Source organism: Hyperolius riggenbachi, chromosome 2 (genome assembly GCF_040937935.1).
Source record: "Hyperolius riggenbachi isolate aHypRig1 chromosome 2, aHypRig1.pri, whole genome shotgun sequence".
NCBI classification, from domain to species: domain Eukaryota; kingdom Metazoa; phylum Chordata; class Amphibia; order Anura; family Hyperoliidae; genus Hyperolius; species Hyperolius riggenbachi.
In genome coordinates, this window is record NC_090647.1 from 92192784 (window position 1) to 92217557 (window position 24774).

The 24774-nt window shown below is 41.5% G+C and overlaps 1 protein-coding gene across 1 annotated transcript in view; it reads left to right on the forward strand.

Moving 5' to 3' along the window:
* Nucleotides 1–24774, forward strand: part of KL (klotho) — a 56952-nt gene that overhangs the window by 30545 nt on the left and 1633 nt on the right. Inside the window, exons 2-4 of the mRNA XM_068265909.1 lie at nucleotides 14443–14959; nucleotides 18412–18680; nucleotides 22072–23182. Of these exons, the coding sequence (XP_068122010.1) occupies nucleotides 14443–14959; nucleotides 18412–18680; nucleotides 22072–23182 (1897 nt within the window). The remainder of the gene's footprint in view (nucleotides 1–14442; nucleotides 14960–18411; nucleotides 18681–22071; nucleotides 23183–24774) is intronic.

A 24774-nucleotide genomic window follows, 5' to 3' on the forward strand; every position in this document is an offset into this window, starting at 1 on the left:
TGGAAGTAGTACAGAGGTCAGGCTGCCCGTAGCTATTTGCTTGCGAAGTGTTCGCTAACATCACTACCAGGCAACAGGTATTGCTAAAAAGGAAATAAATATGGTAGTGTCCTCGGGTTCACTTTAAATGATGATTACTATGTACATTTGAACTATAGTTCAACTTAAAAATAACATTTTTCAAAGACTCGCTCTCCCCCTGTCCCTCTAATTCTACACAACAGCATTTCTTGATTGATTTCATGATTTCTTTAGCTTTTTTAATCTGAAAATCTTGACACAACAACACAAATGTAATTAAAGTTTTAGTACATTCCAGCACAGGTATGCTAATGCGATTATTTTCTCTTTTATTTTTAATTTTTTTCCACTAAGAGTAAACGGGCAAGTTGAGTCTAGTTACAGTGTCACACAAACAAGATACTTTGGGCCTGATCCAATTCTCTTTTCCTACTATGGCAGTTTTTGCTGCTAAACTGATTCCACCTAAAAATACTTCTCATCGATGGTAGGAAGAAAAAGTAGTCAGGTCAGAACTGCTAAAAAAAAAACATTTATTGAAGTGTCACCACAAGCAGCCTCTGTGGAAGGGCAACTGCGCAAAACGGCTGTCAGGCTTACTTCCCCCAGCACCCACCATTAGCCCCAGAACCCACACTGGTAAGTGCGTTGTAACCACTCATGTTAATTTGTATTGCTGCTTGTAGTAACACTTCAATAACATGACCTAACTACTTTTTCTTCCTACCATCGATGCTACTGCCCTCTATGGTCTGAGCATGCTTTAGCAGTGCATTTAGGGTGGCTGTCAGTCCCTCATCACATTGCTGCAGGCTCCTCAGAGGCCGCAGTGCCAATGCACACTGTTTTCTCCCCTTGCCACAAATACAAATACTTCTCAGCTGTGTTGTGTGGGGCTTGTAAGTGGTATGTAAAGTAAATAGTCTCTGACATTTTGTGTTCAGCAGTTACATCTAAGCAAGTAATGACTCTACTTTCACACTCATTATACTGTATGACTTATCTTCATTATGCCATTTTCTCATATTCCATCATTTTTATAGTGATAAGTTCAGCTTTCATTCCTATTGATCTTGTGGTCTGACCTTTAATATCTGGTGTTGCTTTGCAATAAGACCAGTGATATCTTGATTGCCTATGCGTACCATTCCATCACAAGTGTTTGATGGGTGTTCACTGCAGATGATCAATCTTGCATTTGTCACTATACTCAAACCTCTCAAAACGTAACCTGCTGCTCTTGACGCCCTTGGAGCAGTGTAAAGTGCAAGCTCCTTGCAAAAGCTATCCTATAAATAATGCATTAGTGGAAGATAGGTGATGTATGTGAAAAAACAGGTTTGCACGGTTATTTTCTTTGTCTTAAAGAGGAACTCTGTGAAAACCCACCATACACATTTTGCCCCAACCCTAGGTTCACTTTTAAACGTTTACCAAGTTAAAGTGAACCTCCGGACTAAAAATCTACTCAGCAGAACTGAAAAGGCTTGGTGTTTCTTTAACAGTTTCACAGCATCAGAACTTTCTTACCAAAGCATAATTTTTAGCTGCATTTTTAGCTAAGCTCCACCCATCAAAGAAAAAAAGCCTGGGCTTTTTTTCCCAGATGCTGTGCAGAGCATGATGGGATTTCTTATGTTGTTATTCACATTGCCTAGCAACTGGGAGGGGTGATCAGCACACAGGACAGTTGGAACTGTGTCTCATGCTCCCTGTCACCTCCTTTCAACCAAAAAGATGGCTGCCCTCATGAAATCACAAACATTTGCCTGTTCTTTTAAAACAGGGTGGGTAAGAGATTATATTACCTAACTATTTTAATTAACATAACTAATGTAACTGAATGACAGTATGTTTGTTTAGGCTGGACTTCCTCTTTAACTTTTCAGATACTTTACAATACTTTTGAACATCCTGATTACATCATCATTTTAGTTCCATCAGGTCAAATATTGTGCAACCTCCTGGGGTGGTGGGAGGAGCTCCTCATCTTAGACAAAGCCCTTTTCTTCTTATGTTCAGTGGTATGGCTGATATATAGATGACCTGCTGCTGATTTGGGGGGGAGGGGTCCCCAGGAGACTTTGCATGATTTTTTTCTCATATTGCAAAGATAATGAGTTCAATTTCAGCTTCAAGTACCAAGGTTCCACAAATATTGATTATTTGAATGGAAGTCTGCATGGCTCAGGTGAGATTAGATGCTGTTACCAAGTAAGAGATGATCCATGCAGTGAGAAACTGTTTAGAACCCAGAGACTTGGAATGTGAGCTGGATCTAGTACAGGAACGCCTGTTTGAGAGAGGGTACCATCATGTTTAACCACTTTTACCACCACTACAATATATCTACGTCCTCTGTGACTTTATCTAAGCCACAAGGACGTAGATATAAGTCGTGTAGCAGTAGCACAGCTGTGCAGAATTGGGCCTGCTCCTATACACAACCTCTGGCCCTATGTGCTGCAGCACTTATTCGCGAAAAGGGAATATATATTCCCTGACCCAATAAGATTGATTAAAAATACTTTCCTTTTCTCAGTTCATAATGAAAAATATACACTGTAGCATTATTTCAGAATCAAATATCCTTATTATTATTTTAGTTGATATTAATATAAACATTAATTTTGCCAGGAACATAATTTAAGTTTTGTGATAAACAGCAGAAAAAGCCAAACAAGATTAGTGTTTTTTATCTACAATAGTGTTTTTTATCTACAATAAAAAATAATTTTTATTTTTTAAGTGGAATTTGTAAAACTGAGAAAAAATGTGTTTTTTCTATTTTTTTCCCTCTTTTTCCCCATTAAAATGCAAAGAAATCAAAATTGTTTGAGGATAAAAATGCCATACAGTGAAAGTTAGTCTTTAAAAATATATTTCATTTAGGTGTCATAACTAGGGATAAAGTTATTGCTGATTAAATAAGGACATAGCTTAACTGTTAAAACTGCTCTGGTCCATAAGGGGGAAACACGGTCTGCATGCAAAGTGGTTAAAGGACATCCGAGGTTAAAATAAACTGATGAGATAAACAATTGTACCTATCCTCCTTTTGCTAAAAATGATTTTTTTTTTAACGTACCCACAGATTTATTTTATACTTAAATCTAGTTTTTAAGTTCTTACTGTTTAATTGTCTCTGCTCAGTGACATGTGCCAGAGCTCAAATGTATAAACTATTTACCTTTTTATCTCTTTCCTGTTCTCACAAGCCATTTACTGACAGGAAAGTGTTTTATGGCTGTAATTACTTATCAGCGAGGGTTATGCTATAGTCTGACCCAGTCCCAACCTGGATAGAAACTGTCACTTGCATACCTGATGTTTAACTCTTTCAGGCAGAGAAAGTAAAAAAAGGAACACAAAATAGTCATCTGTGTGTTTGGCACTGTACATACATGTCTAACTCATCATGTCACATGTCACCTCGGTTGTCCTTTAAGTGCAGAGAGCCCTCAATCAAGCCCTGAGCAGGGAACATAGTGATTTGCTACAAGGTATTTCAGGTTGGAGACGATCTGGGAGAGATAATGGAACATGTGTCAATTCACTAAGCTTATCTCCTGTCTTTAATAACGTTTCTTTAGTTATCACCATGGTGATGAGGCATGTAGTATTCAGGAAACATTTTACCTCAGACAAACCTAAAGTTAACTCTTCTGTCTTTAAGTTAACTCTTCAATCCTTAAAATAACTCCAGAATTCTAAAGTTAAAGACAGTCTGTTAATTAACTGTGTGTAAAAATAACTACAGAGGAGGTAACTTAACTACAGATGAGGTAACTTAACTACAGAGGAGGTAACTTAAGGAATGAAGAGATAAGATAACTCTCTCACTGTGTGGTGGCAAGCTTTCTCTTGCCTTATTATCTCCAGCATGATCTTAGTGAATTGAGGCCATTGCTTGGACTGTCACAGAGTAATTGGGGTGAATAAGAAATACTTTGACTAAAATGTGGTATGTGCGCTCCTCTCATGCGTTATAAATAAGAATAAATGCAAACCTAGTCACTGACACGTGGATCGCCACACAATTAGGTGGGTATAACCACCCTAAATACAATTTAAAAAGACAACCTGTGCGGCGCTCTACACCTGTCAGTTTGATCAATAAACACTAGTAACTAGAACATAAGTCCAAGTTTACACAAATGTCCATATATCACAGTTGGGGTTTCCAAAGATTCTCTGTTCCACTTCAACAATGACATGCAGTTAGCACATTGACAGGTATCACTCTCACCAGATCCATGGGCTGATTAGTTATAGTCAGCAAACTCGCATTGTAAAGTGGATGTGGCCCACGTGCCCAGCTTCTTCCTCCTAGTTGTACTCAAATGAAACAAAACAGTGGATAGCGTAATACTGTTAGGACCATACTAAGCAAGTCCTTCACCAAGAGTAACAGCACCAGTCTGTGCTATGAGTTTCAAAGCCACCACCCCTCTGTGCATCCACAAACAATAAGACTGAAGGCTTACCAGAGGTAATGGCTGACCATAACAGTACAGCTAAAGCGTTTCATCAAAACTCTCAATTCTTAATCCGCAGCCTTCTCCCTTAATGAAACTCAAAGGAGAGGTAACATAGCGTAATACTGTTTATTTAAAACATTAAAAAAGTGGTAGCACACTCACAATCAATTATAAGAACATGCGCATATAGATAAAAGCTCCAGGACGTCCTCACCACCGCCGCTCACGCGTCTCCGCTCTCGCCACGAGGCCACGCCCTACCGGTTTCGTCATATGACTCATCAGGGGCTCACCTACGTGGCTGCGTGGAGACGCTTTTAAGCTTCCGCATATGTCACACTTCCTAATATGCAAATTTTATACTGGTGGCGGCGGCCATTTTATTAGAGCAGCTCAGATTGATAAGCGCAGCTTGATCTGACAATGCAGGCATAGCCCTGTGCGCATTTCCCCGCATCCTCATAGCTGCGCATAATAATCATAATAGAATAAAAACATACATTAAACGGCGTAATTACTATAAAACATTGAAAATATTACACATACTTTAAAGTGCTGGTATATTTCCATAGTTGCACATTACCGAAAGTGCAGCAGCCATAATATTGGAGTTCAGTATGACTCCCTATAGTAAACCCCACATCTCGTAATACGTTTGATTTCTATTACCTTTATTTTCCCCAAAAGTGCATAATACTTGGCATCCAATAGCCTTTGTGAATAAATATATGTGGTGACTATAATGTAACCCCTCCCCCAAACAACTTATATAGCAATGTGTGGGCTGATGGCCAGTGAGCCCGATAAAACAACAATCTGTTTTCCTTAATCCCAGTACATATAGCTACCACCTACATCTGTGACAGCCAGGACCTCCGTGGCCCTTATAAATAATGATAATAATAATATTGACTATAGGGAGTCATACTGAACTCCAATATTATGGCTGCTGCACTTTCGGTAATGTGCAACTATGGAAATATACCAGCACTTTAAAGTATGTGTAATATTTTCAATGTTTTATAGTAATTATGCCGTTAAATGTATGTTTTTATTCTATTATGATTATTATGCGAAGCTATGAGGATGCGGGGAAATGCGCACAGGGCTATGCCTGCATTGTCAGATCAAGCTGCGCTTATCAATCTGAGCTGCTCTAATAAAATGGCCGCCGCCACCAGTAGAAAATTTGCATATTAGGAAGTGTGACATATGCGGAAGCTTAAAAGCGTCTCCACGCAGCCACGTAGGCGAGCCCCTGATGAGTCATATGACAAAACCGGTAGGGCGTGGCCTCGTGGCGAGAGCGGAGACGCGTGAGCGGCAGTGGTGAGGACGTCCTGGAGCTTTTATCTATATGCGCATGTTCTTATAATTGATTGTGAGTGTGCTACCACTTTTTTAATGTTTTAAATAAACAGTATTACGCTATGTTACCTCTCCTTTGAGTTTCATTAAGGGAGAAGGCTGCGGATTAAGAATTGAGAGTTTTGATGAAACGCTTTAGCTGTACTGTTATGGTCAGCCATTACCTCTGGTAAGCCTTCAGTCTTATTGTTTGTGGATGCACAGAGGGGTGGTGGCTTTGAAACTCATAGCACAGACTGGTGCTGTTACTCTTGGTGAAGGACTTGCTTAGTATGGTCCTAACAGTATTACGCTATCCACTGTTTTGTTTCATTTGAGTACAACTAGGAGGAAGAAGCTGGGCACGTGGGCCACATCCACTTTAGAATGCGAGTTTGCTGACTATAACTAATCAGCCCATGGATCTGGTGAGAGTGATACCTGTCAATGTGCTAACTGCATGTCATTGTTGAAGTGGAACAGAGAATCTTTGGAAACTACAACTGTGATATATGGACATTTGTGTAAACTTGGACTTATGTTCTAGTTACTAGTGTTTATTGATCAAACTGACAGGTGTAGAGCGCCGCACAGGTTGTCTTTTTAAATAAGAAATACTTACCTGTTTTACCCTCTGATCCCAAGCTCAGGACGATGCTGTCAGGAGGATGTGGGTTTTCATCCCATAGTGCACCCACCCTGGGATCTCTATCTCCTAGGCTTTTCCAATCCAACCCTAAACCCAATGCTATGTGGCTCAATACTAAGGGCTCTTACCGATGTGATTACAACACCTGCAGATACTGCAAAATACATAATAAAAAATGTGAAGTATTTTCCTTTTCACGTAAAGAAACTTTTAAGATGCAGCATTACAATCAATCGTCAGACCCATCATGTGGTACATGTGATATCCTACACTTCTTCCAGGTGCGGTATGTCGGGTGTACTACAAGAGCCCTTCAGAAGAGGATTGCAGAACCTTCTAATGGGCCATAGAGGTGCATTAAAGCGGTCTTGAACTCAGAACTTCCTCTCTGCTCTTAAAGATACTCAACAGCATAATAACCTTTAAACAAAAAAACATTTCTTTGTTGCACCTGATACAAATCCTAAAATGAATCTGCACTGTTTCTACTTAGTGATTTATGGAAGCAGTCATATTGTTAACATCCTGTGCTTTCAAATGAGCTTATCTGCTTTATCTGCCATGGCAGTCATGTGACACAGGGGAGAGATCAAATTATACCTTGTGATTAGACACGTTTGAGGGGGAATTAGACAGGCTAAACTCTCTAAATACATACAGGGTGCATTTCTCTATGTTTTCTTTCTGTCCTGTGCAAGAGTTCAGGCCCACTTTAACAATTTGGTTAGTATTACCAATTTGTCCAGTGTTTTCTAAGCATTTATTAGAGTTGCCATGTGCAACTAACTAAATAATGGTCACATTGGTTGAACCCTATGTGCATATACAGTAAATTTTACAAGTGGTCTTCGATACGGGACTAGCTACTTATCATGGGAAGGAATTAGCTATTACTTTTCCCCTCGTTTTTTACTTTAATTTGCATTATATTTGCAAAATGTTTGTACAAATGCAATTTGCTTTATACGTCATCCCCAAAACCAAAAGAAATGGTCTGAAGAGAGCGTTCTTGTCACAACCTTTGATGGTAAATTTGTTAATGAATTTTCCGGTCACATCCATAGACAGCTGCTCTTCAGAAAATGTCATTCATCTTGCTCGCTGAAAATGACCTTTAAGGATTGGCGTTAACAACATTGAGGACACGGAAACTGCCAGTTCTCAATAAATTGTTACAATCAGTGGGCTTGGAATATAATTCTATATTTAAGTGCTTGTTGCCTTCCCTTAAAGAGACTCTGTAACAAAATGTTGAGCCTTATTTCATCTATCCTATAAGTTCCTATACCTGTTCTAATGTGCTCTGGCATACTGCAGCCTTTTCTAGTTGCACTGTCTCTGTAATAAATATTATCTTCTTTCCTCTGTCGGCTCTGTTGGGCTCAGGCTGGAATGTGTGGAATGTGCAGCACTGCTTGTGATAGGCAGAAGCTTTACACACCCTCTCCAAGCTCTACTCTCAGCCTATCACACTCTGGTTAGCAGCCATGTCTTGTGTTTGTAAAAACTGCCTAAAACTGGCAATTACAAGCCAGGATTGCAGCAGGGAGTGGCAGAAACAGCACAGAGGGGCCCAGGAGAACATAATGAATAGAATGGTATGCTTTTTATTGTAAGAATTTTAGAGTACAGATTCTCTTTAAAGCAGACCTGAACTGAAAATGAAAAGTCAAAATAAACATACACACATCATACTTACTTTCCGTGCAGTCTACCCACCAGTCTCTTTCTTTCTCCTGCGTCCTATTTGTCCACTGTGAGCAATGGAATTCTCCATCCTCCATTTTAAAAATGGCCATTGCCCCATAACAGCTTCCTGGTCAGCACACTGTTAAACTGTAATATCGCCCACTTGAGCCATAGGAAAACATGGAAATTACCTTGCACATCAGTTGTCCTTTCAGTTATAACTGACATCAACTGACATATAACTGACAGCAACCAATGTATTTCAAAATCTTGTCAGAACTGGAAGGAATCGCTGTTCCCTTTAAAGTAATAGATAATCATATGATGAAATTAGCTGAGCAGCTCTGAATGTTATGTAGTGGGATGTGGGTGTCAAAGCACCCTCTAGAAAAAGGAACAGGAGACAAAAAGGGAGCCCAATGGTGCAGTATGCCAACATTATCATACACCAGGGCGCCTCTTTCACCTAAAATAGCTCTGAATATTGCTAATAACGGAACCTTACCATGGTAGAAAAATATTGTTCATAAATCTGTAACTCTGGGAGGGTGATCCCAGTGATCCACTATAAAAACGGAATCACTGAAATTAGTCATAATGTTTACTTAACCACTTGAGGACCCACCCTTTACCCCCCCTTAAGGACCAGCGCTGGTTTGATTGATCTGTGCTGGGTGGGCTCAGCAGCCCCCAGCGCAGATCAGGGTGCAGGCAGGGAGATCAGATTGCCCCCCTTTTTTCCCCCCTATGGGGATGATGTGCTGGGGGGGTCTGATCTCTCCTGCCTGCTGTGGGTGGCGGGGGGGGCACCTCAAAGCCCCCCTCCGCGGCGAAATTCCCCCCTCCCTCTCCTACCTGCTGCCTTGCCTGGAAATCCGGGCTGCACAGGACGCTATCCGTCCTGTGCAGCCAGTGACAGGACGTCCCCTGTCACATGGCGGCGATCCCCGGCCGCTGATTGGCCGGGGATCGCCGATCTGCCTTACGGCGCTGCTGCGCAGCAGCGCCGTACAAATGTAAACAAAGCGGATTATTTCCGCTTGTGCTTACATCTAGCCTGCGAGCCGCCATCGGCGGCCCGCAGGCTATTCACGGAGCCCCCCGCCGTGATTTGACAGGAAGCAGCCGCTCGTACGAGCGGCTGCTTCCTGATTAATTAGGCTGCAGCTGGCGACGCAGTACTGCGTCGCTGGTCCTGCAGCTGCCACTTTGCCGACGCACGTTATGAGTGTGCGGTCGGCAAGTGGTTAAAGGATACCCAAAGTGACATTTGACATGATGAGATAGACATGTGTATGTGCAGTGCCTAGCACACACATAACTATGCTGTGTTCCTTTTTTTCTTTCTCTGCCTGAAGGAGTTAAATATCAGGTATGTAAGTGGCTAACTCAGTCCTTACTCAGACAGGAAGTAACTACAGTGTGACCCTCACTGATAAGAAATTCCAACTATAAAACTGTTTCCTAGCAGAAAATGGCTTCTGAGAGCAAGAGAGAGGTAAAAAGGGGAATTTCTTATCAGTGAGGGTCACACTGTAGTCACTTCCTGTCTGAGTCAGGACTGAGTCAGCCACTTACATACCTGATATTTAACTCTTTCAGGCAGAGAAAGAAAAAAAGGAACACAACATAGTTATTTGTGTGCTTGGCACTGTACATACACATGTCTATCTCATCATGTCACACGTCACTTCGGGTATCCTTTAAAAAAAAAATAAACAAAAAAACCCCAAACTCCCTGGATGTTTGCTATGCTCCATTGACAGTTCAGGAAATTAGTAAATGAATCTCAGCCAATTTTTTTTTATATTTTCTTTCATTATTATCGCAAAGACAATGAACATCAGAAGTGGAATATGGGTCTCAATTCTCAGCCGCTCTTGGGAATGAGACTGAGGCCCATGTGCATGTAATTTTTTCTCCTGAGTTTTCTCCTAGCCATAGATGATAATTTTTCATCATCTTTTTAAAATAATTTTTCAGCACTTTGCAATTGAAAAAGCACCAAAAAGTAGCGATAAAGTACTATCAAAATTATTTTGAGTATTTGCTTACTTGCTTGAGGTTTAAAAGGCATATAATAGACAAGTTGTGAAAATATCACCTAGGAGAAAAGTCAGGAGAAAAAGCTAATTGCATATTATGGACCTGAGTGTCAGTGGAGAGCAGGACCCAGGGGGGTGGATCAGTTCATTTTGGGGCGAGCAGCTCCTGTCGTACGTACGGCAACACCATAGACTGCACTGTTAATTTGCGGCTTTTGTGCGCCGAGGGCATGGAGCGGTAAAGAGTTCAGCTACAATGTAGCCAAACTCGTATAGCAAACAGGGACATTGGATTAAAGGTAATTGAGTTTGGCTAAATTGTAGCCAAGCTCATATAGTGGCAGGGACAGTACAATAAATGGTATTGAGTTCGGCTGCACTGTAGCCAAACTCACATAATGGCGGGGGTGGTCAAACCTGGATTTATACTTTTTTTGTTGCTCCTCTTCCATGTGCAGCAGCAAACCACCATTTCATATGCAGCCTTCCATTCCATATGTACTATCTACAGTATATACAGCAGCCTGCCTCTTTCATATACAGCTCTCTTGGGGAGCAGCCCCCCATCTGTTGCTACCCAGTTGCTGCATCTTTTTTCAATGTCCTGCCTCCATATGCTGTAAATCCTTCTTCCATGTCAAGCTGCCCCCTTGGGCTGCAGCTGCCTAAGCCCAGGCCTTTGTGGCCTTTCCAGAAAACCAGCCCTGGGGTTGGTAGACTAGAGTGAGGGAACAGAAACAGTGTTTGGCTATATTATAGCCACACCCCATTCCTCTCCCCTCACACGAATCTACCACCTCTGTTAGGTGATAAGGTAGCAGGGAGGGCAGTGGCGTAGCTAAGGAGCTGTGGGCCCCGATGCAAGTTTTACAATGGGGCCCCCCAAGCACTCTATACATAACAATTGATACGATGCACCAAAACCTGCCAATGGCAACAACAGTGTCAGAGGTGTAAGAAGGGGATGGGGGACAGTTTGTTAATAATAACTACTATTCAAAGTACCTATAGAAGTGATTATGAGCACAGGACCAATACAGAGCTAATACTGTAGTTGAGGGAGGGCCCTTTGGGGCCCCTCTGGCCCAAGGGCCCCGATGCGGTCGCTACCTCTGCACCCCCTATTGCTACGCCCCTGAGGGAGGGAGGTTAGTGTTAGGCAGAGAAGAGTTAGTGTTAAGGTGGCCACTAATGGTGCAATTTCTAGCGAAAAATCCTTCAAGCCATCAGATAATTCTGATCGGATTCATTGTAAATAACCTCTGTTAATGGGCGCAATCAATTACAAATGATTATAAAAACAGTTGTCCGACAGGATTGACGTCTTACCAAAATTTGGATTTTCTTGTCGGTTGTGATAGGTAGAGATAGGAAGCAAAGATTGGTTCTTTGATGGTGTAGTGAACGATTGCACTTCCGATCAGAATTATCTGATCACTCAAACGATTTGTTTGCTAGAAATTGGATCGTTAGTGGCCACCTTAAGAGAGGGATGATGTTAGTGTTAGGCGTCCACAGGGAGGTTAGTGTTGTGTTCAGTAGTCATGGATGCAGAATAACTGAAACTAGGTTTATTTTCAGGCTTCAGGAGCTTTCTACATGAAGCAGCACTTTCCTCCGTGACTCCTTGCCAGCAGCAAACAGAAACCAACGATCCACACCAGTACAGATAGTTTTATCAGTTTTTGCAAGTAGCACAGTGCCATTTATGCCGGGCATACACGGCTAGATTATGCGCCGGAATCGAGCCAGCGGCCCCGCTCGTTCCCGCGGCCGCCTGGATCGATTCCCGCTCATCCCCGCAGGCGCACCTTATCTTCTTTTCGTTTGTTGCCATTGTTCGCCTGCGGGTATCGAGAGGGGAATCGATCCGCACAGCGATCTGACCTGTCGGAAATTATCAATCGAGCCATCGATTGATAAAAAAATGAGCTGTGTATGCCCGGCATAACCAGCCAAATCAGTGCTGCTGATAATAAATAAATAATAAATAAATGTATGAACACCACAGTTAGGTATGCACAGTAAGTACCTCCTGTAAATGCACCACTACAGGAGCACTCTCCTGTTCCTTCATCATGCGGCACAGCGGGTAAGTCATAGAGGAGGCGGCCGCCAACTCAAAAGGTAAAAACAAGCCGCGGGGAGGGAGGGCAAGATACCGCTGTAGCGTCACTGTTGCCCGTCACACGTCTTTTGGGTGGTGTCATGGGTGGACCAACCCTGGGGATGCAGTAGAATGACACAAGGGATTATGGAGTTCCAATGACTGAAACCAGAAGTGGTGGCTATAACATTATCTCTACCTGCAGTCTCTAATTATTGAAAATGCTGAAGCTCATGGAGCAGAGTTCACTTTTTTAGTTATGAAAAGTTATGTAGACATTACACATAATTATCAATAACATGAGCTGGTAGTGGTGACTTGTTCCCAGTGTGAATTTTAGTGATTCTTCGGGATTGTCTAGACAAGTGAAAAGATTGAGGGCATGAAGCTAGCAGGAACAGCCCATCTGGAGTTGTGCCAAATACAGCATGTGCCCTTTGGACAACATCCTTATAGAGATACGAGACCCAAATATGCACTGGACTCATTATCATTGCTCATCAAGTTAATGTTATACTTAGACCTTGATTCGCTCAGGCTGGGAAATAGTGAAATATTTAAGTGATCCAGCAGTCTTGGTCTAAATTTATAAAACAATTGTCAGATATTAGGTTGGAAAAACTACAGGAAGGTACCACACTACAGGAAGGACATTGCCTGGGCTAAACAGCCAGGTACAAAAAGGGTAACTAAATGAATCATTGGGATAGAAGGGCTCATTTGCTTAAAAAAATGTTAGACAAACTAGGCCTGTTTAGCCTGGAAAAGATGTGACCTAGCTAACATGTAAAAATACAGTACATCCAGGGGGTTTGGAAGAGCTTAGCAAATCAGCTTTTTGTGCCCAGGACTGTACAAAGATAACATGAACTGCATATGGAGGAAAAGAGGTTGTGGGATGGATGAACAAAATTACAGTAATATTGCCATTCACAGACATAGCATGGCAATATTACCCTTACTAAAGACACTTTGTACCATGAATTACACTATTAGCGAACTCGAATGACACGACCCGTGGTACTCGACTAGTGCGACTGTTGCTATGGTAACATACTTTACTAACTAATGTTACCGTTAGTAGCGCACATTACCATAGCAATGGTCACGCTATTCGAGAACTGCGGGTCAAGCTAATAGCATAACAGTACACAGTGCCGATAGACAGTAAAGGTAATATTGCAGTGCAATGTCTGTGCACGGCAATATTACCGCAAATTCGTGCATCAGAAAGAAGGGTTTTTTCACAGTAAGTGTGGCTTGGCTAACATAGGGACTAGCTAACCTTGTATACAGGGGCGTAGCAATAGGTGTTGCAGAGGTTGCGACTGCATCGGGGCCCTTGCGCCAGAGGGGCCCCCGAAGGGCCCTCCCTCAATTGCAGTATTAGCTCTCTATTGGTCCTGTGCTGGTAATAATCACTTCTATAGATACTTTGAATAGTGGTAATCATTAACAAACTGCTCCCCATTCCCTTCTTGCTCCTCTGACACTGTGGTTGTCCTTGGCAGGTTTTGGTGCGCCGTATCAAATGTTACATATAGAGTTCTTGGGGGCCCCATGGTAAAACTTGCATCGGGGCCCACAGCTTTTTAGCTACACCACTGCTTGTATATTTGCATTTAAAAGGTACTTGGATGCTGTCCTTACTTTGAAGGACATCTACAGCACAGATTACTAGGTAGAAGGTAGGGTCTTTTGACCCAGCTAGGTAGATAATATTTCCCCGGGTGGATTTTCCCCCAAAGCCCATCAACAATGGCTGGTCGATGGAGCTTGGCAGCACTGCACAGTTGAAAGATGGCTTGTGCCTGCGCAGTAGCATGGCAGCAACGCTCGGACTCGGTGGAAAAAGCCAAGTCCATTCGGCAGCTCCGTGTTACTACACAGGCACAATCCATCCTGGGACTGTGCAGTGTGGCCGTAAAATTCAGAGGTCCCAGCACTAGAACAACGAGGTGGAGGGAGACAGGGGCGAAGCTTCCCTCTACCGAGGTAAGTATCTGTATTTGCCGTTTGTAATCTGACAGGTTTGCTTTAAATGATGTCTGTATCAACAGTAGTGTGATGTGATTATAATATATGCCTATATCTTGTTAACAGGCTCACGCTCGTGTTTGGCATCTCTACAACAAGGAATTCCGATCCGAGCAAAAAGGTCAGGTGTCAATAGCGCTGGCCTCTCACTGGATAATGCCAGCCGAAGACAATGTAACAGAGGAGAACATCCGTGAGTGCCAGAAGTCCATGGATTTCGTGTTGGGATGGTTCGCCAAGCCAATATTTCTGGATGGTGACTATCCACAATCAATGAAGAGCAATCTTTCTTCTCTTTTGCCGGAGTTCACAGAGAAGGAGAAGAGTTTGAATAAGGGGACAGCTGATTTCTTCGCTCTATCCTTCGGGCCTGTTCTCAGTTTCCAGTTGGTGGAGGTGGAGATGACCTTTCGACAGACGGAATCTGCAGACCTGCGGATGCTCTTGTATTGGATAGATAGGCAATACAACAAACCGCCGATATTTATTGTGGAGAATGGCTGGCTCATTGCAGCCATCACAAAGTGGGAAGATGCAAAATTCATGTATTATCTCAAGAAGTTCATCATGGAAACTTTGAAAGGTATGGATATAAAATGCCATGAAACTTTAATTTCTATAAAAACATTGAGGGATAGTTCACAGTGCTCAGTTGCGCTGCAGAATAATTCTACATGTCAATTCTATGGGTCTGTTCACAGTACTGTGTTGTAACTGATTATGTTATTCTAACTCGCTGCATTTTAGTGAGCTTGTATTTTATGTCATACGTTTTTACATAAACTGTTCCTTAATTGCAACTTCCCTTACATAGAATGCTATTTTAGTCTCACAGAATTTTCTACCCTACAGTTATCTACTTGATGTAAGTGACATATGTCTTATTTATGACATTGCCTTCCATAAAAAAATAAATTGCATTACCATAGCAACAAATCAGATTCAGATTTGTATTGGAAAGTAACAGTGGGAATGTGACATTTTAATGTATGTACTTATTTTTAAGAGCCCTGTTCTACTGACTGTGTTCCAATCTGAAAACTGGACAGATTCAATTTTCCAGTGCTGAGGAAATCGCAGGGGCAGTGTGATTATCACTGCAAACATGGGGCCCTTTTCTCACAGTGGGAAGATGTGATGCGATTTTAACTTAAACACAATCGCACCACAACACATGGAAAATCACAATTGGAAGTAGCTGCAAATCACAGTCTGAATCCCAGTGCATTTTTGATCATGATTTGTAGTCAAAAGTGCCTTCAAATAATTCCGAACAGTCATGCAATATACAGTATATACTCGAATATAATCCATCTTGTTTACAGGCTGACACCTCAACTTCACCCATCAAAAAACTCGAAGAGTGCGCACTGGAAGCATGCCTGTATCTATGGTTACCTCTCCTCATTCCTAACAGTCATCTTCCCTTCTCCAGTGCAGCTCTGTACTCGCTTCTAGTGGTCCAGGCTTTACTGTCTTCTTGTTCCAGACAGCCATCTTCCATCTCCCTTGCAGCTCTTCTGTAGTCTTAGAGTTCCAGGCTTCAGTGTTTTCTTGATCCAGGCAGCCATGTTCCTGTCTCAAATGCAGCTCTGTATTCGCTTCTAAAGGTCCAGGTCTTGGCAGTCTTCTCATTTTGCGCTGTTATCTTCCCATCTCTGTTGGAGCTCTGTACTCACCATTGACCTCTTGAATTGATGTTGTTTTGAAGGCAAACGGTGTTCTCGCCAAATATTGATTTGATTTACATTTCCATTCTGTTAATTCACTTTGCACTGTTAATTACTAAAAATATAAACAGTGGGATGCGAAAGTTTGGGCAACGTTGTTAATCATCATGATTTTCCTGTATAAATCGTTGGTTGTTACGATAAAAAATGTCAGTTAAAAAGGAACTTCAGCCTAAACAAACATACTGTCATTAAGTTACATTAGTTATGTTAATTAAAATAGGTAATATAATCTCTTACCCACCTTGTTTTAAAAGAACTGGCAAATGTTTGATTTCATGAGGGCAGCCATCTTTTTGGTTGAAAGGAGGTGACAGGGAGCATAAGACACAGTTCCAACTGTCCTGTGTGCTGATCACCCCTTCCAGTTGCTAGGCAACGTGAATAACAGCATAGGAAACCCCATCATGCTTTGCACAGCATCAGGGAAAAAAAAGCCCGGGCAGTTTTCTTTGATGGGGCGGAGCTTAGCTTTTGTAAAGCTAAAAATAAGGCTTATGTAAGAAAAACAAAGCTTTCATGCTGTGAAACTGTTAAAGAAACACCAAGCTTAAATATATCATATAGGAGACACGCACAGTGATATTTGAGAAGTGAAATGAAGTTTATTGGGTTTACAGAAAGTGTGCAATAATTGTTTAAACAAAATTAGGCAGGTGCATAATTTGGGCACCACTAAAAAAGAAATGAAAACAATATTTAGTAGATCCTCCTTTTGCAGAAATTACAGCTCTCTAAACACTTCCTGTAGGTTCCAATGAGAATCTGGATTCTAGTTGAAGGTATTTTGGACCATTCCTCTTTACAAAACATCTCTAGTTCATTCAGGTTTATGGCTTCCGAGCATGGACAGCTTTCTGTAACTCACACCACAGATTTTCTTTCTTTCTTTTTTTTTAATTCTTTTTGTTGAAATTTTCAGAGATAACAAACAAGAACAAACATTAACAGAACCACCTGCGCTCCAAACACACACAGGTGAGGATACGGAGAAACACCACAGATTTTCAATTATATTCAGGTCTGGGGACTGAGATGGCCATTTCAGAACGTTGTACTTGTTCCTCTGCATGAATGCCTTAGTGGATTTTGGCAGTGTTTAGGGTCGTTGTCTTGTTGAAAGATCCAGCTCTGGCGCAGCTTCAGCTTTGTCACTGATTCCTGGACATTGGTCTCACGAATCTGCTTATACTGAGTGGAATCCATGCGTCCCTCAACTTTGACAAGATTCCCAGTCCCTGCACTGGCCACACAGCCCCACAGCATGATGTAAATGCCACCATATTTTACTGTAGGTAGCAGGTGTTTTTCTTGGAATGCTGTGTTCTTTTTCCTCCATGCATAACACCCCTTGTTTTGCCCAAATAACTCAATTTTAGTTTCATCAGTCCACTGCACATTATTCCAAAATGAAGCTGGCTTGTCCAAATGTGCTTTAGCATACCTCAAGCAGCTCCGTTTGTGCTGTGGGCGGAGAAAAGGCTTCCTCTGCATCACTCTCGCATACAGCATCTCCCTGTATAAAGTGCTCCGAATGGTTGAACGATGCACAGTGACTCCATCCGCAGCAAGATGATGTTGTAGGTCTTTGGTGCTGGTCTGTGGGTTGACTCTGACTGTTTTCACCATTTGTCGCTTCTGTCTATCCAAGATTTTTCTCGGTCTGCCACTTCGAGCCTGAACTTCAACTGAGCCTATGGTCTTCCATTTCCTCAATATGTTCCTAACTCTGGAAACAGACACCTGAAATCTCTGAGACAGCTTTACACCTGCCTAAAACTTTTGCACAATATTTTATGTCGGATGAGCAACCCAAATTCTCTTGATTGATATTTCAGTTAACAGAGCAATTTTTGTGTGGCCAAATAAACAGTACATACTTGAATGTTTCTGCTGGATATGCTGAAAATGTTGCTTCTGTTCAAGAACGTTTATTGCTTTTGTTGCACTGAGGTTGAAAGCTATCATTAAGTAACATAGTTGTCCATTATTAGCTGGATTCCTTCCATTTTACTATACTTAGGCAGGAAATGATTGTATTGTTCATGATTTAGTCATGTGGGCAATTTTGATAATAATTTGAAGAACGGATTTAGCCATTTATTTACCAATTATTTTAATTGTTTTATTTTTCATGTTTATGGAGTATATATCAATAAATTGTTTTATTTTATTTTATATACTCTTGTTTGGGCTGATGGAAAATGAAGAGGGTTATTTCCTACAGGCCACTAGAGATCTGAGCCTATGTGTAATAATGAGGGTGTTTGGCTGACATTTGTTTATCTCCTTTTCTCTTTTCCAGCCATTAGGACAGATGGAGTGAATGTCATTGGCTACACCGCCTGGTCCCTGATGGATGGATTTGAGTGGCACAGGGGGTACATGATCCGCCGTGGATTGTTTTATGTGGATTTTACTAGTCACCACAAGAGACTGACGCCCAAGTCCTCTGCCTTGTTTTATCAGCAACTCATCCGGAAGAACGGATTCCCACCACTTCCCGAAAACCAGCCAATCCAAGGAACATTTCCTTGTAATTTTGCATGGGGGATTACTGCCAGCAAAATACACGTACGTCCGTGTCTTTTAACAGTAATTATTGCTTGTTTTTATTGACAGACCATACCAAGGCATCCTCACATTGTTCACATGTTAAAAAAGTGGTACAAAATGCACCTCATCACAATTAACCCCTGGGCCATCAGTTTAATTTAAAGGAAACACAAGGTGAAATTAAACTGATGAGATAAACAATTGCATCTATCCTCCTGCACCAAAAAAAATTACTTTTTTTTTTCGATATTCCACACAGTTTTATTTTATAGCTAAATCTACGTTTTAAGTTTTTACTGTTTCATTGTCTCTGCTCAATGACACCTTCATTGAATTATCCCAAAGCTAAAATCTATGAACTATTGACCCTTTCTATCTATTTCCTGCTCTCGGAAGCCATTTCTGCTAGGAAAGGGTTTTATGGTTGTAATTCCTTATCAGGCCTTTGGGAATTACCGCGTTAGTATGCGGTAATCCCTGTCTGGCATCCGGTCAAGCAGGAAATGACGCTCACTTCCTGTGGGTGAGTCGATGACGTGCGCGGAAGCATATTGCTAAAACTGTGGAGAGTTGTTTAAAAACACGCGCATTACCATAGACTTGTATGACTTCCGGTCCTCCGCAGATCACTGCAGGAACCACACGGTAACATAGGTATGCACTGGTGTGGGACTTCCGGCTCACCGTACCACAGGCAATGTGATTTAACCCATAGACTTACAATTCCCTGCCGTAGTAATGCGGTAAAATGCTGCACTGTACTGCCGCAGTGTAAAAGGGCCCTGAGAGTTACGCTATAGTCTGACCAGGTTCCGACTCTGTCCGTCCTGGACAGGAACTGTCACTTGCATACTTGATTTTTCACTTTTTTAAGCAGTGAAATAAAAAAAGAAACACAACATAGTTATTTGTGTGCTTGTCACTTTGTATACATGTGTCTCATCATGTCACATGTCCCCTAATGTATCCTTTAAACCTCACTGATATGTTTCAAATTTAAAAAATAAAAATGCAGTCTATATTTTTCAAAAAAAAAAAAAATTGTAATAAATCTTACCTGTTTTATAAAGTTTGACTGTAGCTACAGAATTAACCATTTGTTTATCAGTTTCTGTAGTGTTAATAATATATGAGATTTGTTACCCATATTGACAAATATCCTATAGTAGTATAATAATTATATTGGTAACTGAGAAATGCCTCCCATGTGATATTTCCTACATGTATAACCTTAGTTATGCACAGGTTAATACACAATAGAAGCGATCAATTACTCCACAACACAAATTGTGATTGGCTAATTAATCCTTAATTCTGGTGCCAGCACCTATTCAGTAGGAGACCTTGGGCTAGGCTCCGTAACACTGCTACTGCCTACTGAGCGCGCCCTAGTGGCTGCAGCTCTGGCGCTTTGTGTCCACCAGAAGAAAAGCGCATAAATGTTATTTTATCTTGTCTTGAATCCTGAAAGGTTTCCAATGGACAGTATAGTGGCAGCTTCTCACAATGATCTGGTATTTAGTTTAAAGGATACATCCAAGCGTTTAAAAAAAAAAAAGATCCACTTACCCGGGGCTTCCTCCAGCCTGTGGCAGCCACCCTGTGCCCCCACTGCATCTCCGGTGGCTCCCAGTGTTGTCCGCTGGCGCAGCCGACCTCGCCAGGTTGGGTTCCGGGTCGGCTTCTTCTGTGCTCCACAGCGCAAGTCACGTGGTTTCCCCGATGTCGGTGAGACCACGTGACCCGCGCGATGGAGCGCAGAAGAAGCCGACCCGGAACCCGATCAGGAGCCACCGGAGCTGCGGCGAGGGCACAGAGTGGCTGCCAGGGGCTGGAGGAAGCCCCGGGTAAGTGGATCTTTCTTTTTTAAAACGCTTGTATGTAGCCTTTAACTTGTTCAGATTGCTCATAAGAAAGTTGGACAGACATTTCAGAGTTGCAACCAAACCCTAAGGCCTCAATTCACTAAGCTTTATCAAACACTTTATCAAATGTTTGATAATTTACCTCATGGGTAAAATCTATTTTTGAATTCACTAAGGTGTTATAGATTTATTGAACGTTTTATCGATAAAACATTTGATAAATATAGAACACTTTAGTGAATTCAAAGTTAGATTTTACCCATGAGGTAAATTATCAAATGTTTGATAATGTGTTTGATAAAGCTTAGTGAATTGAGGCCTAAATGATACCAGAATCAAGCAGAACATTCACTTAACATGCAGTCCTGCTACATTAAATACATTGTTGATTTATATATGTATAATTAGAACAATAATTATATAGAAGCCTTTCTAGCAAATGAATGCCACTAGGTATCAATCACCTTAAAGGATCACTATCGTAAAAATGTTTAACATTTTAAATACCCATGTTCATCATATACATATGAGAAGTACATTTCTCCCAGAGTAAAATGAGCTATAAATTACTTTTCTCCTATAGTGCTGATGCTTACAGTAGGTTGTAAAAAAATGGACATATCTGGCTAGTCCATCTCATAATGGGGGCTTCTCAGTAATTCCTTTTATTCTTTACAAAAACACTCTGTGGAAAGGACCTATACAAAGATGCCAGCCCACCTCCCTCCTAATTTGTGCATTTATCTGGCAGTTGGACTCAGCATCTGCATTTCTGTAAGTGTTTTTAAAAATAAAGACCCTGTGAATTCCTCGTGAGGAGATGAACTAGTCTAAAACCTGTCACATCTGTCAGATTTTTTCTACCTACTATAAGTGACAGCAACATAGGAAAAAAGTTATTCATACTGCATTTTCTTAAGGAAAAATGTACACTATGGGCTTGATTCACAAAGCCGTGCTAACTGTTAGCACGCTGGTGAAAAGCCCATTAGCACACCTAAACTCAGTTTAGGCGTAATAAAATAAAGTAAATAAACTTTAAATAAAGTTTTGCGCAAAGTTTATGCGCGCGACGCCATTAAACCCTATGCGACGGTTTGCGCGCACCGGACTTTGCGCACAAGTTTTTCCCTCAAAGCGGTGCTAACCTACTTAGTGCAATGCTTATCACGCCCAAAAGTCTTTAGGCGTGCTAACTAGGTTAGCACCGCTTTGTGAATCAAGCCCTATATGTGGATGCACACACGTGTTGTAAAGTTTTCAATTTTTCAGGATAGTGCCAGTGGTACTTTATTCAACACCACTGTCAGATATCTGTTCATCAGCTGGTGTCTTCAATGTATTTGCCATGCTTCCACTTCCTGCATTAGTGGAGATTTGTACGTTAGGAGAATTTTATTTTCTGTGTATCCCCTAATTACCACATAGGAAGAAGTTCAACCCAGCATCAGCTCATTGATTAAATAATTTAGACAAAATATTTCACTATTTACAATACAGTCATTAGCCAAATACTAACAATATTTGTTCTTTTTCACCAATAGATTGACACAACTCCATCCCAGTTCAATGACCCCAGTGTCTACATATGGGACATGTATAAGACAAAGGAACTCACTAAAGTGGAAGGCCTCAGGCTGCCGAAAAGAAAAGTCCATTGTGCTGACTACGCGTCCATTAGGCTTCAGATTTCCATGTTACGCTCAACACACATCTCTCACTTTTACTTCTCTCTTGACTGGAGTGCCATGGTTTCCAAAGACAACACTTCGCAGATTAACCACACCATCCTACACTACTACCGATGTTTCCTCAATGAACTCATCAAAGTCAATATTACACCTGTGGTGGCTTTATGGCAACCTATGGCTGAACACCAGGGAATTCCTTTTAACCTGTATAAAATTGGAGGCTGGGAGAACTTTATCACTGTCCAGGGATTTCTGGAGTACGCTCGACACTGTTTTAAAGAGCTGGGAAAACTTGTGAATATCTGGATAACTATGCACGAGCCTCCCGTGAGGAACCTGACTTCCAAGGCTGGCCACAATCTCCTGAAGGCACATGGACTAGTGTGGCATTTGTATGACAAAGAATTCAGAAAGTTACACAAGGGGAAAATCTCCTTGGCTCTTCATGCTGACTGGGTGGAACCAGCTTCTCCATTTTCTAAGAGCGATAACAACACCAGTGAGAGAGTTTTAGAATTTGACGTTGGCCGGCTAGCAGACCCCATATTTCTAAATGGGGATTACCCCAAAGTGATGCGTGAATGGTACAGCCGCTGGAACAACCATGATGTCTTTGATTTCCACCTGCCCACTTTTACGAATGATGAGAAGCATATGATCCAGGGAACACGTGACTTCTTTGCTTTGACTCATTATACAACAGAGCTTGTACACTGGGAGGTGGAGGACCTAGCAAGATATGATCATGGCCTGGAAGTTCAGTTTCTTACAGATAGTACCTTGCTACAATCAGCAGGTGGCCTTTCTGTGGTTCCCTGGGGACTGCGCAAGATCTTAAACTGGGTAAAATCCAAATATGGTGATATCCCGATATACATCTTAGGAAACGGAATCGATGATGGTCACCTAGGAGACAAAATAAGAGTTTACTACATGCAGCACTATATTAATGAGGCCTTAAAAGGTAACAACAAAGCTTATAAATGTAAGAGTGTACCTGAAGTTACAAGTTACTCTTGTCCATGCTGTCCTCCATGTAGAAGCGTGGCCACACTGTGCAGCGCATATACAGGTTGTGCCTACTCAGTAGCACAGAGCCATTCATACAAGTCTGCTTCTGGCGCCTGCACAGTGTGGCTGCGCTCGTACCCAGAGGGTAGTGCCGCCAAGAAGATGGCAAACAGCACATGGGGGGATCGAGGAAGCATCTGGAGCATCCAGAGGCTCCCCCCTACTGATCTACGTGTGTGATTTTCTATTTTTTAAAGTTGCATTTGTTTTGTCTCCAATAAAGACAAACAAAATGTACACACATTAGAATATTGTTAATATTTTGACCACAATTAAATCAGCCAGCTATCTCACTATACGAGCCTCTGGCCTCTTCTGGAATTGCCAAACAAAAAAGACATGGGCAATTCCCAAGGTACCTAAATCAGTGCCTACTTATAATTACAATTAGAGGATCAGGAACAGGACCCCCTTCTCCATCTTCTCCTTTTTCCTCTTTTTTTCTAACTTAAGTCCTGCATTATCCTGCATCATGCAGTGATGGTGTAGGTACCAGTTCAATAAGCAAATGTTATTAAAGGGAACCTAAACTGAGAGGGATATGGATGTTTCCTTTTAAACAATACCAGTTGCTTGGCAGTCCTGCTGATTGCTTTGACTGCAGTAGTGGCTGAATCACAGACCAGTCTGACTTCAGTCAGAGCACCTGATTTGCATACTTGTGTCAAATGCTGCAGGTTTTTTTGTTTTTTTTTGCAAACTAGGATCTTTTATTTATATAACTTTAGTTGTGAGATCTATGTATGATTTCATTGAGGGGTAAGGGGCAGAAAACTAGCTGTGAGAAGGATATTAACCATTTGACTCCCACCGACATCTATAGGTGTTGCGTGTCTCTGCATCCATACGCCACAGATGTCTAAAAGTTTTTGATACAAAACTAATTCAGCCTGCAGCGAATGTTTATAGGTTGTTTTATTTCCCTATAATTATTTGCCATGGACATTGAGAAGGTGTTTAGCACAAAGTTTTGGCTCAGTGCCAACTTTCTACTTCACTTGAAATATGCAAATAATTCTAAGTTGATGCATTAATATGCAAATGTTACTGCAAATCTATGCAGTGTGAAAATGGACCAATCAAATGTTTTGATTGGTCCATTTTCAAATCAAAGATTTGATGAGTCCATTTTACAATAGATTTTCATAAAAATTCTCTATCAATATTATCTTGCATAATTCTCAACCATCTCAAATTTATTTGCATCTCAATAACAGCCCTACTTGGGCCAGCGGCTCGATTCCGGCGCACAAACGAGCCGTGTATACCTAGCATTAGGTTTGCACTAGCTGAATTTAAAGCGAGATCCTTATCTACATCAGATTAGGTGACCCTTGGGAGGGTGGAGGTCTGCTCCGGAGCCTGTAGAGAGATAATAAAGCTAATGAAAGTGAAACAGAGGGCGCGGATTGTCTCACAGGAGGACTGCAATTAATAAGAGGTACAGGCTCGTTTCCACTATGGCGCATCTGCATGCGTTGTCCG